Consider the following 17586-nt stretch of genomic DNA (forward strand, 5'->3'; position numbering starts at 1 on the left):
AGCAATAATTGACAGTGATAAAAGAATCTCGATTGGAAATTATTAGTATAAACATCATCAACAGAAGTCTTATGAGAGTTATAGTTTCAGTGAGTATCGAATAAACCAAACAAAAAACCATGCAAATTATATAAGTTGGGGACCCCGTCTCATGAATACCGATGCCCATTATTTGGAAGCCTCGGAAGAAAACTTCCGAGGCTTCCAAATAATACCTCCGTCACATTTGCTCTACGGCGAGTCGAAAACAGCCGTTTTATTCATTTTTATTCAAACCACGGTAACCACCTATATTCAGCTGGTACAAAAAATGTTTTCGACTCGCCGTACGGCCGCCGTAGAACAAATGTGACCGAGGTATAAAGTCGGAACAATCTTTGGATTTAGTAAGGGCGTGACGCAGCGCAAGCTCAAAGGGCTACGCATGCGGTCCGTAGATGCAAGCTCAAAGGGCTACGCATGCGGTCCGTAGATGCAGTCGGTCATTGACATAAGAAACAACACGCATTCACAAAATTAATCGCACTTTCTAAGGATGTAGCGATATCGATCTGAACATTGGAAAGTATGGAGTTAATTTATCGATGTAAATAGTCTATAAACTGTAAGTATAAAATGAGATTGACTTCAATTTTTAAGTTATCAGTAATTGCCTTTCTGCTTCAATCGCAATTCGCGCAACCGTTACGGCTGTGTGGTCGGAGAAGCATTAAATAGACTTAAAATGTGGTGCATTTAGCAGCAATCTAAGCTCGTCGATATTGATATTTTCGACAGCTACCGCGCTTTGCGCGGGAGGGGGGACACCCCCCTCCCGAACCCTCCCCCCCGTGCGTGCTTCGCACGCACCGAGGGCGCTGCGCGGCTTGCGTCGCTTCGCGCCGCCAAGCGTCAGAGTGAACCTGGCGAGAACGTTGTGTGTATTGCATTTCGTACTTGTGCTGACATCCCGCCCATAGGGTGGGAATTAGTGGGAATGTATGTGCAGTATTTGTAGTGCTTTTGCACCGAATTTGTCATTGGGAAACCCCCTCACTAGGCCATACCCATCATAATATAGCAAGTTCGATACTGAGGTGTGGCTTCTCAGGACTGATTCAGAGGATTCGCGTACAAGTTAACTATTATGACAATATGGGCGTATTTGTTAGTGCTTTTGGAATGGTTATTGGGCGTGGCTGTGATCACATACAATGTATAATGAGCAAACTGAGCTCACCCGACTCAGTGCGTCCAGCACAGCGCCTATAGAGACGTACGTGCACATCAGCCCAACACATCTGAATTGTGCGCGGTCGCCGCGGCTTAGTCGTCATTGTGTGTCATGAAAGAGATACGATCTTTGGAATTCGTTAATTTTAGCATAATTTTCATTTGATATCTTGCACTTTGTTTTCAAAAATCTAAGTTTACAGTCATGTACTTTTGATAATCGAATGTTTCAAATCAGTAATCATCATCTGGCGAACATTCGATTAGTGTAAAAAGTAACATTCGAGTGCCGATTGTTGGCAAACTGATCGAATGCTTCGATGGATCGAATTTTACTCCCAGGCCTATTACCCATTAACTATTTGTTAAATAATATTTTCATGATGTACATGTAATTCAATTTTTTGATATTGTCAAACAAAATTTTATTCCTATTTAAACATTAATTGGCTTTTGTAGCCTATCAGTGATCTGGTGAAGAGTCTCTCTTATTGTAAAATCTTAAAAAAGGGAATGAAAATATATTTAATTTGATGGAATACAAAAATAATGATTGAATGACATCTCGGACTCTTGCTTATAAATCACTGTTATATAACTGTTTTGTGGAAATAGGGAGTTTATAAAAAATGTATTTTTATTCACATCTGATTTTGATGAAATGTATGTTAAGGGCTATTCCACGGTTACCCACGTTACATTTGGAGACACCTTGACTCATACTTGGAGCTGTAACTCCATTATTATTGACAGGAACTAAACATCTCTTTATCACAACAAAGTACACAGTCTGACTATCCTTCGTACAAAAACAAAACGTGGGAAATTTTATTATGCTCCTGTCAAATCTTTGAAATGTGTCGGTTACTCATGTTACATTATTTGGACATGCATAAAATGAAAAGTCGACGTAAGTGAAAAGTGTCCTCATACAAGGCTTTTATGAAAGTTGATTATATCCATTTCAAAGAAGTATATTAGGGAGACAAACTTTGTATATAATTCAAAAATAAAGAGCACATGGTTTTTACTAGGGGTGCAGATAAAGTGGTTACTCACATTACGGTTACGTTACATTTTGTCCATGTATGGTCAACAACATAAATGTCACTAAAAATTCAATAATGTGTGTAAGATTCATGTTTCTGTTTCTGTAATAATATGAGTAGGATTTCAGACACCAGTTTGTGTTTAAAGGTAACATTCTGAATAAGTTTCCTCCTCTCTTTTTATACTTATTGGTCAGTATATTGGTAATGTATTCACTAAACTGTACGAGATCTGGCTTGGGCTGTGTAAATCAAAAAATGTAAAACAAATGCATTCCATTTCTTGCCTCAAGACCTCAACATCAATTAAAGAACCAGCAATAAGTATAAGTAAGGCAAACACAATTAAAATGTACAGTTCAGATGGGCAGTATATCGAATTTGAATTTTTAAGCTAATGTCCACCAACCTATGGAATTGCCCTTAAGCTTGTTGGATTTGTTCTCTCTTTGTTAAAATAAGCTTGTTATTTCCAACTTGGGTAAACTTCTTTTAAGTGTAAAAGTCTTTTTTTTTCATTTGGAAAAATACTAAGATATTTGACATGATTGCAAACTGTAACAAAATACATTTATACATAGCTCTAAATAAAAAATACACTGTATATGAAAAACTAATAGCCAAAACATTATGCCTGACTTATTGGAGACAATTAAAGAAAAGAGGGGATATAAGTGATTGCATTTTTAATGCTCTTTGTTTCTTATTTCTTTAAATTTAACAGATTGAGAGAGTTATCTGAGAAACTGTACAGGCAACCAGCACCATGGTAAGTGTCTGTGTGATCCCCTTTTCAGGGCTAAAATTAATCCAAGGCCAACAAGGATATTGCCTTTTGGATGCCCTTTTGATTGGCGTCGAAGCCCTTCTCATTGACATTGGCCTTAGATATTTTTGGTGCCCTTTTTTTCTCGGCTGCATAGCAGAGTGACGGAAAAAAAATTACATGTGGGCTGGGGCGATTTCGCCTCGGAAATGCTCACAAGAGCCCTGGAAATCCCCATTCCTTGCAATGTTAAAGCTTATCCAATGTTTGCAGATTTAGGCAGTAAGTTGTGAAAAGTAGCCTAAAAAACAACAACAAATTTTTGCCTGAGAATGAGACATGCATCGCTTTTCCAACATAATATTTCATTAGAGGAAAAAACAAAACAGTAAAATTGTCTCTGAGTTATGAATTTCAGACATAGGCCTACATAACATTTAGATTTTTAGCAAAATTTGTTGAAATTTGATAAAGTTCTGTAGACATTAATATTAATAATGAGTTTGATGCAGTGGTACTGATTAAAAAAAAGAAGCACAGAGAATAAATGGTATTCACATTGTGCACAGCTGTGTGGGGAATTGGTTGTTTGGATGCTTCTAGTGCTTCATAGAAATTGATGATATGTGATCATTTATTGTTTTTCCTTATAAGGCCACCAGAAAAAATTAATGGAATATCAAATCTCTCAAAGACCTTTTGACGAGAGTATGACAATAAAAAAAAAAAAAATTAGTTTCATGCCAATTTTCCCTTATCTATCAATCTGACAACTATTGAAAAGTTGGGCTCTACTGTTAGTACCATTTTATTATATTGGAGATGTCAAATAGCTGCCTGCCATGACTCAGTGTGATGAACAGTGATAAATGTGATCCATCCCATCTTTCATTTTTACAGTGCTTCAGGAGTTTTACCCCTGAAAAACCTTCCAGTGAAAAGCATAACTGTTGGACCAAATCATGCAGCTTTTCTTCTTGAGGTAAGACTGCGGTTTCATACAGCATTAAGGATTTGTCATTCTCTGTCAGTTACCATTATCACCTGCCAGACATTCATATTTCTCTGCCAATCAAAACCAAAGGCTTCACAGAAAGGATCAGATTTGATAACTTAGGGCTTGCTAGCTTGAATTGATTAATGATGATGATGATGATTGATGATGATGATGATAATGCTGCTGCTTCTAATGATTGTTTTACAAATGGTGATGATGATGTTATCAATGATGGTGATGTGTGGTGTAGGTGATAGTAAATTTGGCTATGAGGATGTTGGTGAGGGTATTGATGATAGTGATGATGCTGGTGGTGGTGGTAGTGATGATGATGATGAAGGTGATGATGGTATTGATGATGATATGGGAAAGGTTCATCGTGGTGAAGGATTGAGTAGAAGAAATAACCAGTTGTCTCATGATGTGTCAAACGTAGTCGGAAAGCGATTGTATGGATGATGATAGTAATAATATTGTTGATGATGATATTGATGATGAGGATATTGATGATAGTGATGATGATGGTGTACAAATAGCTGATAGTGATTTTGGCTGTGATGTTGGTGATAGTAGTGGCAGGGGTGATGATAAGGATGATGGCGTTATTGATGATGATGATGATGATTATATGTATTGGTCATGATACGTATTAACCTACAACTCTATAATTCCTTCACATAGGATGGTCGTGTATGTCGTATGGGATTCTCAATCAACCCTGAGAAAGTCGACAGTGGTCCAACTAAGAATGAAAGCTCCAAAAGGTAAGATCCCTTTCAGTATGATTGATTTCTATTCATATCAATGAGATATGTTTCCACTCAATTAATTGGGCAAATTATTCAATTGAATCGCATGTACCGGTAACCATAAATGTGATTAAGTTGTTTCTTTTACTGTTACAACAAATAATATCAATTGTTCAGTTGTATAATGTTTTTTTTTTAACCGTGTGCACACAGACAGTTTTACATACATGATGCTATTTTTAGTGTTGGGTAGGTGGGCTTTGATCAGGGAAAGCATATTATGCATGCATTTGTAAAATTCTTATTGATAGTTATGCATGCAAATTATATTACAGGGTGTATGAAAAGATGCCCCATGTAAGATATACTACTCATTTTGATTTTTTTTTTATAGCAGCAAGAAGAGCTGGGCCTCCTCTGCTCAGTTATCTTCCGCTCGTTCTTCATCATCATCATCATCGTCGAGGCCTACTAATCCTCTTAACCCTTGGCTCATCAATGCCGATGAACCTTCTGGAGTTTCGTCTAGGTGAGAAATTAAAATATTATTTTATATATTTTACGCATGGATAGAAAACCAATTCATGTAGAACTAAAAATTTACTTTAGGTAGACACTTTCAAGATATCTGTGACTGAAAAATCATCATTTAATTTCACTGCTTGAAGATCTTGATTGCACATGTAGCTCATGTAATATAAGGAATAGAATTGGGAGGTTGTTTCTGGTCACTTTATTTATTCACTTTGTGAAGCACTGAATGATGCTTTTCAGATGCAATTTTTCAGGGCTTGATATTTACAATACATCACAGACGCAGGTAATAAATGGGACCTTCCAGCGAAGATTTTTAAAAGTCAAATCAACGTTTACCAATACCTTTTGAGATGTATCCCTCTTGAACACTTGTTGAACATAATCTATGTCAAATTATATCTTTATTTTTTATAGTAAATGGTCCTCTAATTGCCGTACCCCATCCAATCGCACAACATCAAACAACAACTCCAGTGCTTCCCGTAATCGAGGGCGTGTCATCCGTGCTCACTCTCGAGGTCGTGGTGGGGTGATAGTGGGTACCAGGCCAGTTGTCCCAGCATCTGTTGTCCCTGAAGAACTGGTGTCCCAGGCACAGGTAGTCCTACAGGGCAAGAGCAGGTCGGTCATCATCAGGGAGCTCCAAAGGACTGTAAGTACTGTAGGACAAATTCTAATGCAACACAGAAAATGTGCTATACCCGTTAAAATTTCCAGAAGATAATTATCTTTCCTGGTCGATAGTACACATGAATTCCACTCTTTGTTGTGAATATTCTGTTCATTTTTTTTCTCTCCTACATGTTATTACATAGAGGAGCATTGCTGAAATTTGATTTTGAATTGATTACAGTATTTATAGAAATGTACAAATAATCCATCATTGTTGCATCTAATTTCAGTTACTTGGTTTAAAATATCTGATAAAATTTGACTAATTCCAGTTGCTTTACCTTAAATGTAGTCACTGTGGGGCGTTTTTTTTATGGTAAGTTTATTTGACAGTTTTATCCTGCAGCAGCCCTTGCATTGATATCATATTATTAAGCACTTTAGGAAACCTTGTTTTAATATCTTCATGTTAATGATGCATACATTTATATGTTCATCTATGATACAATTCATGCATTGTTCCCCCAATGTCTTTGAATAGAACCTGGATGTCAACCTGGCAGTCAACAACCTGTTGAGCCGTGATGATGAAGATGGTGAAGATCCTGAGGAGAATGACACCTATCTGTCTGGTGGTGATGACCTTGTCTCACTCTTGGATGGTGGTATCCACTCGGATCATCCAAGCGTCATCATTGATGCTGACGCCATGTTCTCGGAGGAGTTCTTGGGCCTACCGCCATCGAGGTCCAGAGCTAGAGGCTCCAGCAGTAGAGGTAACTTAATTGTTCTTATGTGGTAATTTTGCCGGGATCCGTGTTGTAAATATTTATTTTCTTATAGGTCCTAGGTCTTCCTCCATCAGAACAAGAGACTATGGCAGTAAAGGTACAAGAAAAAGATCAGTGTGTTCAGCACTTAACAACTGCAGGGAAAGACATTTCATAAAATATCTTCTGTCTTGTGTAAATTTTCACTGGTAAATTGTTGCAATGCAAGTTTGCTAATAAGGATCATTTATTCAAATCCAATGGTATATTGTCTCACCTGCATAGCAGAGTGAGACTATAGGCGCCGCTTTTCCGACGGCGACGGCGGCGGCGGCGTCAACACCAAATCTTAACCTGAGGTTAAGTTTTTGAAATGACAGCATAACTTAGAAAGTATATGGACCTAGTTCATGAAACTTGGCCATAAGGTTAATCAAGTATTACTGAACATCCTGCCTGAGTTTCATGTCACATGACCAAGGTCAAAGGTCATTTAGGGTCAATGAACTTAGACCATGTTGGGGGGAATCAACATCAAAATCTTAACCTAAGGTTAAGTTTTTGAAATGTCATCATAACTTAGAAAATATATGGACCTAGTTCATGAAACTTATACATAAGGTTAATCAAGTATCACTAAACATCCTGCATGAGTTTCACGTCACATGACCAAGGTCAAAGGTCATTTAGGGTCAACGAACTTTGGCCGAATTGGGGGTATCTGTTGAATTACCATCATAACTTTGAAAGTTTATGGATCTGATTCAGAAAACTTGGACATAATAGTAATCAAGTATTACTGAACACCCTGTGCAAGTTTCAGGTCACATGATCAAGGTCAAAGGTCATTTAGGGTCAATGAACTTTGGCCAAATTGGGGTATTTGTTGAATTACAGCCATAAATTTGAAAGTGTGTTGGTCTAGTTCATAAAACTTGGACATAAGAGTAATCAAGTATCACTGAACATCCTGTGCGAGTTTCAGGTCACATGATCAAGGTCAAAGGTCATGTAAGGTCAAAGAACTTTGGCCACGTTGGGGGTATTTGTTGAATTGCCATCATATCTCTATAAGTGTATTGGTCTAGTTCATAAAACGTGGAAATAAGAGTAACCAAGTATCACTGAACATCTTGTGCGAGTTATAGTAGTTTTCAAAATCAGCACTGCTGCTATATTGAATCGCGTGATGCAGGTGAGACGGCCAGAGGCATTCCACTTGTTTGCTTTTATCTTGCATATGTACATGTAGATCGTGATCGTGATGCTGAGCGAGATCCACTGCTGCGTAGCCGGGAGCGGCGCTGGCCCGAGATTGTACTCCGAGACACTGGATCAGGAGCTAGTAACATGAAGGCTGGTAGCTCTGAGGCAGCAGGAACATCAGATAGCAGACGTGGGGGAGCTGCAGGGCACAGCCAGAACCCTGTGGTTATTGGAGAGGATCTAGAATGGTGGTCAGAAAAGGTAGGATAGCTAATAGTATCTGACCTTCCCCCTCCCCTTTAAAAACTTATTTTAAAATTGACATTGCATCACATAAAAACAATGACAAATTGGAAGTAATTGAAATCAAAAACCTGTACTTACAGCAAGTAATGACTTCACAAGAAACTGAAGAAAGTGTTTGAAATTTTCACCATATCATGATAGATCTAGGTCTGGTTTAAAAACTATTTTAATATCCTGAGCATGTACATGTAAGCATCAGTTATTTGTGTCCTAAATCTGTCAGAGATGAAGCATGTTTTTTTAAATTTTCATATGCACTTATGACTTCACATTTTTTTAATGATATAACAAGGTATGTTTGAGCTTCACAAGTTCAAATTGTATTCATTCGTTTTTTCCCAAAGTAATGTAATTCAGAACTTGATATGTAAATGTGTTTATTAATTTCTCTTTGTATATATATATGTTTAATCGTTTTATGATTTCTGTATACAGTGTATACTGAATCATTTATTTTTATTATTATTTATTTATTTTTATTTTTATTTGTTTATTTTTTATTCATTTTATATATATATATATTGTTTATTTCTTTATTTTATCTTATTTTTTATTCATAAAATTTACTTATAAAAGGGGGCCTTCACCCTACAAGCTCTGCTTTTTAGTTGGTCTCCTTCCCTTTTCGATTTTCATGGTATTATTGTATTATAAAAAAATGATTTAAATGTTATATTTTGTAAATATGTATATTGAGCTATCATTGTAAATGTAAAAAGATTGAAAGAGAAAATAAATGAATTGAATTGAATTGATAGTAGTGTTCAATTAAGAATCAAATAATTAAAACTTGATTGATATTCTTCACTGCTATCTGTTGATAGTGGTAATTAATGAATTTAATTTGATCATGGAATGCATGCAATTAACATGCTTTACTGTTTTTATCTTGTATAATTAGGGTGAAGAAACACCTCGATTTGTAAGCATTGGTGCCATGTATTCTGAGCTGATAGCTGTGGGTCAGAATGGCCTTATGTACCAATGGAAGTGGTCGGATCCAGAACCATACAAGAATCCAGAGGTAAATCCATTCCCAGTTTTTCAAGAGACTTAATTTTTTTTTTTTCATTCCATATTACAATATATTTGATGAATTCAGTGTTACGTGGATAAAGTATCATTTAGAGATATTAAAGATACAATCATTCTTATAACCAGGGCCCGGTTCATAATAGTTTTTATTACTTGGAAGGTACAGGCAACTGTCATAAGCTACTGAAAATATACAACGTGAATGGACGGGAGCTTACTTGCAATAGAATTCCAGTATACATTCATTCTTGACCGAATCTTTAGTATTGCCATGTAACTTTGTACAAACCTACTTGACCCAAACTGAAAGGTTAACATGATTCAGACTGGATGGGGAGATAGGTGTTTCTATTTTGTTACGAACTAGCGTACATCCGAGTTCATCTGTCTCCACCCAAATTTGTCAAACGCGTTCAATAATAGTCTGTAACATGCATGAATCGTACATAGACTTCATTTGTAACAAACCCTACTTAAATCTCTTAAATAGAACTGTTGTCTGTCAGTATTTGGAAGAAACCAGGGTGGTGTTTCATGAAGCTGTTCGTAAAGTTACGCACAACTTTACACACGACTGAAACCTGTTCTTAGGCGCTAAATCAGTTACATAGGGATATCATTTAGCACAAGAAAGGGTCACTAGTCATGCGTAAAGTCATTCATAACTTACAAACAGCTTTATGAAACGGGGGCCCCAATTCAATGTCTTTGAGTCTTTTTTCCATTCCTCATTTATTTCTGTGAATAGAACACTGGAGTACATCATCCTAAGGTTCCATTCCTGGGTCTGGTAGGGGAGAAGATTTCCCAGATAGCCACCTGCTTTGAGAAATCAGCAATCCTGACCGAGTCTGGAAAGGTAAGGGATTCCAAGTATCATAGATTAACCTCTTTGAGACTGAGTATGCATATATGCAGGCTGGAGTCTATGGAAATGAAGTGTTATAGCAAACTCATTCAGTCTCCAAGAGTAAAATGTGTTTTTTATTACCTTCGTCAGTAAACAGTTGGTCTACTTCTCAGATAGTATAATACAGCAGTTGCTGCTTCCGTTTGGTCTCCTGTCAATTTGGTCTAATTGCCACTTGGTATAGACTACACTTTGTCTAATATCCACTTATCTAATTTTTATTTAGTCTAATGCCCAGTTGGTCTAAGCTCCACTCCGTCTATCCATTAGTTTTTACTTTCTTGAATAAAAAACTGGTTCAGAAGCAGTTCAACTAACCATAGACTAAGTGGTTTTTAGACCAAGTGGAAATCAGACTAATTGGAAAATGCGCTAAATATGGCTATTAGACCAGTTGGTTAGTAGACGAACTGGTTGTTGATGAAGTGGGATTAGACCAAACTAAAAGGAGAAGGAGAGGGTGCAGACCGATTGGCAACTTGCTGAAAATACGATCATGATGAGTCTATTCATAGAACACAAATAATATATTACTGAATCTGTGAAGATACTGAGAAAATAAGATATAGTATGTAGAATGATAACGCATTTGGGATAAGTCCGAAGACTTCAAACATGGAGGTTATTGTCAAATTCCCTGTACCCATCATCTCCAGTGATCTTGCGGAGAAGGGTCCCTCATAAATGGCATATTTGTAATTTGAAAATGTGAAATTCTCAGATTGAAATTATCTTAGAATTCCTCCCATCTTTCTTCAAAATATTCCATATCTGAGCAGAGATAAACTAGTAAAATTAAGCTGTTAGCTAGTTAGCTATTCACATATTTTCTTCTATCAAACAGGTTGCAACTATGATTGATGAGACCCTATCACCTATTGCATCTAGACTTGAACATCCAGCCACTGTGTATCAAGAGTTTGCTTGTGACAAAATTGTTTCCATCCATACCTGTGCTTTATACACCTGCACCTGGATGGAATCTGGACACATCTTCTGGTGGTAAGTCTATGGGCTCTTATCATGCACTTTATAATTTTGCATGATATTTTGCTTGCGATCATGATGAAGATGACAATTTGGTTTACAAGTACAATTTTATGGTATCAGAGCTTGATATTGTGTCAAAGCTCTTTGGAAATGTAATTTATTGTACCTTTTATTGACCTTTTAATGTCCTTTGCCTGTAACTGCATATTCTTAAAAGTTTGGACCCTGTAGTTGCAGCAAACCAGAATGCCATGATGAAGTCTTTAAAATCAAGGTTCATTGTCACCATATCATGGGAAATGCAGATCTGGGCCCCGTCTTACAAAGAGTTACGATTGATCCAATCAATCATAACTCTATGGAAATCCATCAGTGTCGTAATTTTTTCTACCAGAAATTTGCACAATGTCCTTGGTAAACAAAGAGAAGCACATTGAATTTTAAAGAAAACATGGAATGCATGAATATAAATCATAGTTCGAAAATATTTTGAACAAACATGCAGTGATAGATGTTGATGTTGCTGGCCATCCATGGTTGTGATTGATCAGATCAATCGCAACTTGGCCCCAGGTTTATTTTCATAAATGTAACCCTGAAAAAAAGGTCACCATTTGTGTTTGACCTAATGATGTCCTTTGCCTGTCACTACTTATTTTTCAGCCTGGTTAGTCCTAAAGACTGGGTTAACCCTAACTCTCCCGGGGTATTTTGATTCTTGTCCTTCCCGGGGGGGGGCCATTATGGCCCCCCCCTTAAGATCTCGACCGCCGATCGCGCGAGCGACGCAAAAATTTGCACGCTGGTAGTGTGCGATGTAATCTACAAGGCTGTATGGTAAAATTTTCCAAAATAATGAGATTTTATTTTATATGAATTAATTATGCAAATTTATGCATAAATCATACTTTTTGCTCTAATTCACTAAATAAAGCTTCTAGAATGCTAATTTTTGGTAAAAATATTCTTTGTAGCATTCTTAACAATCGCAATTAAAAAAAACTTCAGTTTGGAAATTAATTTCTTATGTATTTTATTGTTTTATGAATTTGTTATGTATTTCTTTGTTTTTTTACTTTTTGTTTTTTATTGTTTTTTCAATGGAAATTGTTCCAGACTTAATTCTGATCATAAACAAGGCTAAAATTAATTAAGTTTAATCAGTAAAAGTAGAAATAATGATACATTTATGAATTTTGGCTAAATACACAATTTGCATTGGATTTGTAAATGAAATCACGTTTATGAGCAATTTTGGGTCTGACATGCACTTACATAATGTTGCGTAATGTCGTAACCGTGTACTCGGGCGTCACAAATTTGGGCTCAAAATTTGCGCGAGACTTGAAAGTAAAAAGTCAGTGAGCGGCGAGGTCAAAAAATTTTGCGCAGCAGATATATCGCGAAAATTGTCGAGGGGGGGGGGCCATAATGGCCCCCCCCCCCCGGGAGAATTAGGGTTAACTCATGATTTTGGGTTTGTGGAAAACATTCAATTTGGTTGCAAATAATTTTTTTTCTTCTCTCTCTTCAGGGGTGTGCTCCCGTTAGCACTGAGGAGTAAGGTCTTGGAGAAGGCTAGAGATAGAGCCAGAGCGAAGAAACGTGAAGCTATGGCATCAGCTTTATTAACTGCTGGAACACAGGTAATTGCACTTCGTCCTTTCCCCATTCTCCATCTTTCCCTCTCCTTATCTTCCTTTCTAAATCATTGCTTGCTTTATATCATAATCTGCCATGGTCTCTGAAAACCCACCCACTATATTCCAAGTACATACATACATGTACAAACCCCCTTCTTCCTCTTTCTGGCTTTATCTTGATGTTCATTCTCTATCTGTTCTTTCTCTAATCATGTCTCTGTTCTTCTCTTTCTATATTTTGTGTTTGTTTATATCAGTATTATTGTGGCATTTTTTTTAAATTCTTCATGTGACGTAAAGATAATAGTTTGACTACACAGGCTTTGGTATTAAAGATTTGGTTGCTATTTTTTTTAAAATCAAAGTTAACATTTATTTTGTTTCTAATGATGGCTTGGGATTTTTCTTTTTACAATTACATTTTTCAAAATATTTTGCACGGTAACATAAGAAAGCATATATGCAATGATTATTATGAGTACTACAAGAAAGAAGGTTTTAGCCCTGGAAGATAGTGGGTAATAATTTTCTGACTCACAAGTTTCTTCACCCCTCAACCCAAACTGTCAGGATGTATTTATTCTTGTCTATGGTATTATTGGCTTTTGTAGGTTTGTTTACGTAGTTGCCCCATGTACCATTGTGGTGCATTGGCCTTCAACGTGAAGAGTGCCCCACCGCGCGTTGGTCAGTTGATGGACACTGCCTGGCACCTGACCGACACCTGCAGGTTCCGTATACGTCGTTCTTCCCTGGACCTGAGTGACGCTGCCACCACCGGTGGATCTTCTACTAGTGGCGCTTCCACCCTAGCTGGCCTCCCTCAGGCAAGCCGAGATACCAAGGATGAGACAAAGGGAGATGGGGGTAAAGCTGATGCTCGAGGGGATGCTAAGACTGATGCCAATAGGTTAGACGTGAAGCAAGAAATGGGACCGCCGCCTTCACCTGCTTCTACTAGCAGTGATGTATCCATCGTGTCAAGTCCTGCAGCTCATAGTAAGTTTCAAGAAATAATCTTCAATCCAATTTTTTATTATTCACTTTTTACTCACAACACTTTGGGTCTGTTTCATAAACTTGTTATGATAATAAGTTTAATTCTATAGTTTAAAACTAACATCTTTTGCTGTAATTGGCTGATAGTACATGTAAAGAAATTGTGCATTTGTTATTGTAATAGAACAAGTCTCTATGAAACAGGACCCTGATGACCGTTCCTCACATCACCTAAGCAATGGTTGATTTGTGATTTTATGTCATCAGAGATTAATTCTCTTATTTGCTGTTCTTTCTACCACCCCTTTCCATCCTCTCTCTATTCCAGGGTTGATTGAAAGAGGTTGGTTCTTGGAGCAGTAGATAAGGAGTTGCACCACTTCACCCAAATTCACATTTTGACTCGCGTGGAGTTGAATTTCTTTGTGAACTTTGGTTTTGCACGTGCAAACATTTCTGTTGTCAAGTTTTTCTCTACACTGTACCATGTTAGCATAATAACTTGAAAATAGTAATTAATTACATCTGTATACCTCATGAGTATTATACCAAGTGAGTCAGAACATGATTTATAAACTAAGAAAGTACCAATTTAATGAAAAACGAGTCATGATCGGAAAACTATTATTATATTTCCTGACAGTATATATTCTACCAAATAATTTGATCCCAGTTTTACGGGATGTACGTCTATGATTGGATGGTAAAAAAGTATTCATTATTATGATGTAGAATTTGATTGAAGGCATGTCTGAAGTGAACATAAGTAATTAATCCAGATGTTCTTGATGTCATAATACAACTTTAGTTGCAACAAACTTCATTGCAATTATGAGAATTTAATACTAAAAACAACATGCTGTATAGAGTTCATCTGGGAACTTTATTGGAATGATTTACAACAATTGTGAATATCTAACTACTGTAAAAAATAAACAAACGATCATTCAGAAAACATAAGCAAACAACCAAAACTTGTTAGTATCGGTACTTATTTTCTATGTATGTAGGAGTGACACATTAAAAATGTGAGCAAGATGTAACCCTATACCTGGGGGGCGTTTCATGAAAGGACTTGTCGGACGTTTTATCCGACAAGTCCCATTTTATCCGACAGTTACCATAGTAACAGTACCTCTCAGCCAATCAACATCAGAGAAAGATGTCAGATCTGACAACTTGTCGGATGAAAATGTTGATGAAACGCTCCCCAGAAAATCTTTTGGCAATGTATTCTACGTCTAAACCCCATTTCTGTCTTTAGGGAGAGGGTCAAAGCGCCCTTTGTCATCTCCAGCTAGAGAGGTAGAGAAGAATGATATAGAGGTTTGGGCTCTGACCGATGTTGTGTTTGTAGAGGATATACGCTCTGCTCCTATTGGAAAGGTGTTGAAGGTAAGAAGTGTATTGCAATGCAATCAGCTTATAATTAGAGCTTACATTATACAAATAATGAATTGTTTATTTTTACAGAGTGCAATGGACAGAATACTTCATGATTGCACGAATGAAAAAACATTTATTTGGTTTATATGACACCTAAAAATTTTGAAATTTATGAATTTTGATGCAAAACCTATGTTCAAAACATGGTCATGCATTGCGAGTTCGGTCTGGTGATTGTTACGTCATTACAACATGCGCACTGCAGCTGCAGTCTCGGTGCGCGCGTGCAATGGACAAAATCGTATGGATCCAAAATTGCACGGTTGATGACGTCATTGCAAAATGGGCTGAATGAATGATGCCAAACAACTTATCAAATCACAAGGATCTATCTAGGTATCATGTAAACATGTATTGTAGACACTGCATATCACAAATTGATGTAAGTGCCGATGCTCTAGTGCAGGATAATAATTATGTTAATTACTAATTTAGGATGACAGAAGCATGGGAAATGCTGTAAGGTGGCCTATGATTAGACGTTTTCATAGCATTGGTGACAATTATTTTGTATGTTCTGTCCATACTATGGACAAACAAGATTACCTTTGATAACTATACTTGGAAATGCCTTTTAGTGTTTGCTATGATCATCGTACGATGGACTTGTCTACAAATTTATGATGGTATAGTGAGTGGCTACAGGCTATGATAGCCTGTAGCCACTGGCCACTGGCTTGTCCATACTGTGGACAAACAAGATTACCTTTGATAACCATACTTGGAAATGCCTTTTAGTGTTTGCTATGATCATCGTACGATGGACTTGTCTACAAATTTATGATGGTATAGTGAGTGGCTACAGGCTATGATAGTTGCGTTTACAATATTTAGAGCCATCGTATGATTTCTTGTGTCGGATATCGTAGAGAGCCAGAGACAAAGCCATACAAATGCACTACAGAGATTGAACAACGTCCATAGATGCTGCAGTGATCGTGAATCCTTACGAAGATTTTATGATCGTTGTACGTCTAGGTAGATTTTACGATTAGCAGGATATGGTCACCCTACAATGACCTTAGATCAAATGTAAATGGGGCATAACTCACAAGTAAAAAATAATTTCCATGATAGACCTATTTCTTCACTTACAGTCCATTATCCCATTCCTTCTCATCAAACCATGAGACTAGATATCATAATGCGGAAATCTTTCATTGTATGAGTAACATGGAACAATTATATACCGCTTAATGCAAATGTTTAAGAAGCTGGCATATTATTAACCCACCTAGAGTAAGGTTTCCATTTTCAAGTGCTCATTAGCATTCAAGGAATTTCTCCAGAATAGGTACCCATTGGCTTTACTGGAGTGGAGAGTAGCGATTGTAGAGAAATGCTGCAATATTATATATATCAAATATTTATTTTTCATTTCATATTTTCTATCGGATCAGGTTGACGGTGCTTATGCTGCGGTCAAGTTTCCCTCTCTAGATTCTAGTGCTGAGTCTTCAGGGGATGTTGATTCCTTCCTACAAGACTGTAGACTGCTTCGCAAGGATGAACTCCAGGTAACACTTCAAGAACACTTTATTTAATGAATATGGTATTAGAACTTTTCATTCAATCGTCCATAAATTCCTGGAAACTGCAATTACAAAATGAGCTGATATCAAAAGATACAAAAGACTTGATAGGAAAATATTGTCTTAAGTGTGTGTTGCGACATAGGGTTTTGTCAAGAGGAATGCCCCCCCCTTTGGTTCAGAGTAGTAGAAACATACATGTAGTATTTATTTATTTGGTTTAATCAGTAACCTAAAAATTTCAAAGAAGGAGCTAGCAGTTTGATGATTGATATTGAATTCCCATATGTTACACCTGCATTTTCAAACTTAAAGAATATATTACAGTTTTCTGACAAATTGATAAAAGTTTTCCTTTTTTGTAGTTTTTCAGAAATTTAAAACAATAATTATTCTGATTTTAGATTGTCAAGCAGGGCTCGGGTCCAAAGGTGCCAGATTGTTTCCAGAGAACTCCAAAGAAACTCAACGTCCCTTCAAATGGACAAATTCTAGCTGTGTCCGTTGATTTCAGAGGTATGGTAAAAGCTTCAAATGATGATACTTATTTAGCCATGGAGCAAATATACAAACTTCAGATCATAATGATGATTCAGCTTCTATTCAGTTCCTCAATGACCAGTTAATATCCATTTAGTTCACCCATTGCCAAAAACTGGGAAAAAATGGAATCTGTACCCAATTAATTTATTCAGTCATACATCGTGTCTGTGGTACAAATAAAAAGTGAAGGAGTTACTCTTTCACATTCTGGTCAATGTAAGTTGTAATATTCAATGATTGTTTCATATTAGCAGCCTAAAGTAGGAATACTATACCTTGCCTTT

The 17586-nt window shown here is 36.8% G+C and overlaps 1 protein-coding gene across 1 annotated transcript in view; it reads left to right on the forward strand.

Annotated features, from left to right (window-relative positions):
* The first annotated feature begins 1193 nt into the window (after positions 1–1193).
* Positions 1194–17586, forward strand: part of LOC129265141 (E3 ubiquitin-protein ligase UBR5-like) — a 56016-nt gene continuing 39623 nt past the window's right edge. The window contains exons 1-16 of the mRNA XM_064104057.1: positions 1194–1255; positions 2986–3030; positions 3928–4009; positions 4706–4788; positions 5168–5302; positions 5725–5962; positions 6464–6698; positions 7945–8159; positions 9106–9228; positions 9988–10098; positions 10994–11151; positions 12674–12785; positions 13394–13781; positions 15046–15176; positions 16628–16744; positions 17164–17275. Coding sequence (XP_063960127.1) covers positions 1194–1255; positions 2986–3030; positions 3928–4009; positions 4706–4788; positions 5168–5302; positions 5725–5962; positions 6464–6698; positions 7945–8159; positions 9106–9228; positions 9988–10098; positions 10994–11151; positions 12674–12785; positions 13394–13781; positions 15046–15176; positions 16628–16744; positions 17164–17275 — 2347 coding nt within the window. The remainder of the gene's footprint in view (positions 1256–2985; positions 3031–3927; positions 4010–4705; positions 4789–5167; positions 5303–5724; positions 5963–6463; positions 6699–7944; positions 8160–9105; positions 9229–9987; positions 10099–10993; positions 11152–12673; positions 12786–13393; positions 13782–15045; positions 15177–16627; positions 16745–17163; positions 17276–17586) is intronic.

This window comes from Lytechinus pictus, chromosome 1, assembly GCF_037042905.1.
Source record: "Lytechinus pictus isolate F3 Inbred chromosome 1, Lp3.0, whole genome shotgun sequence".
NCBI classification, from domain to species: domain Eukaryota; kingdom Metazoa; phylum Echinodermata; class Echinoidea; order Temnopleuroida; family Toxopneustidae; genus Lytechinus; species Lytechinus pictus.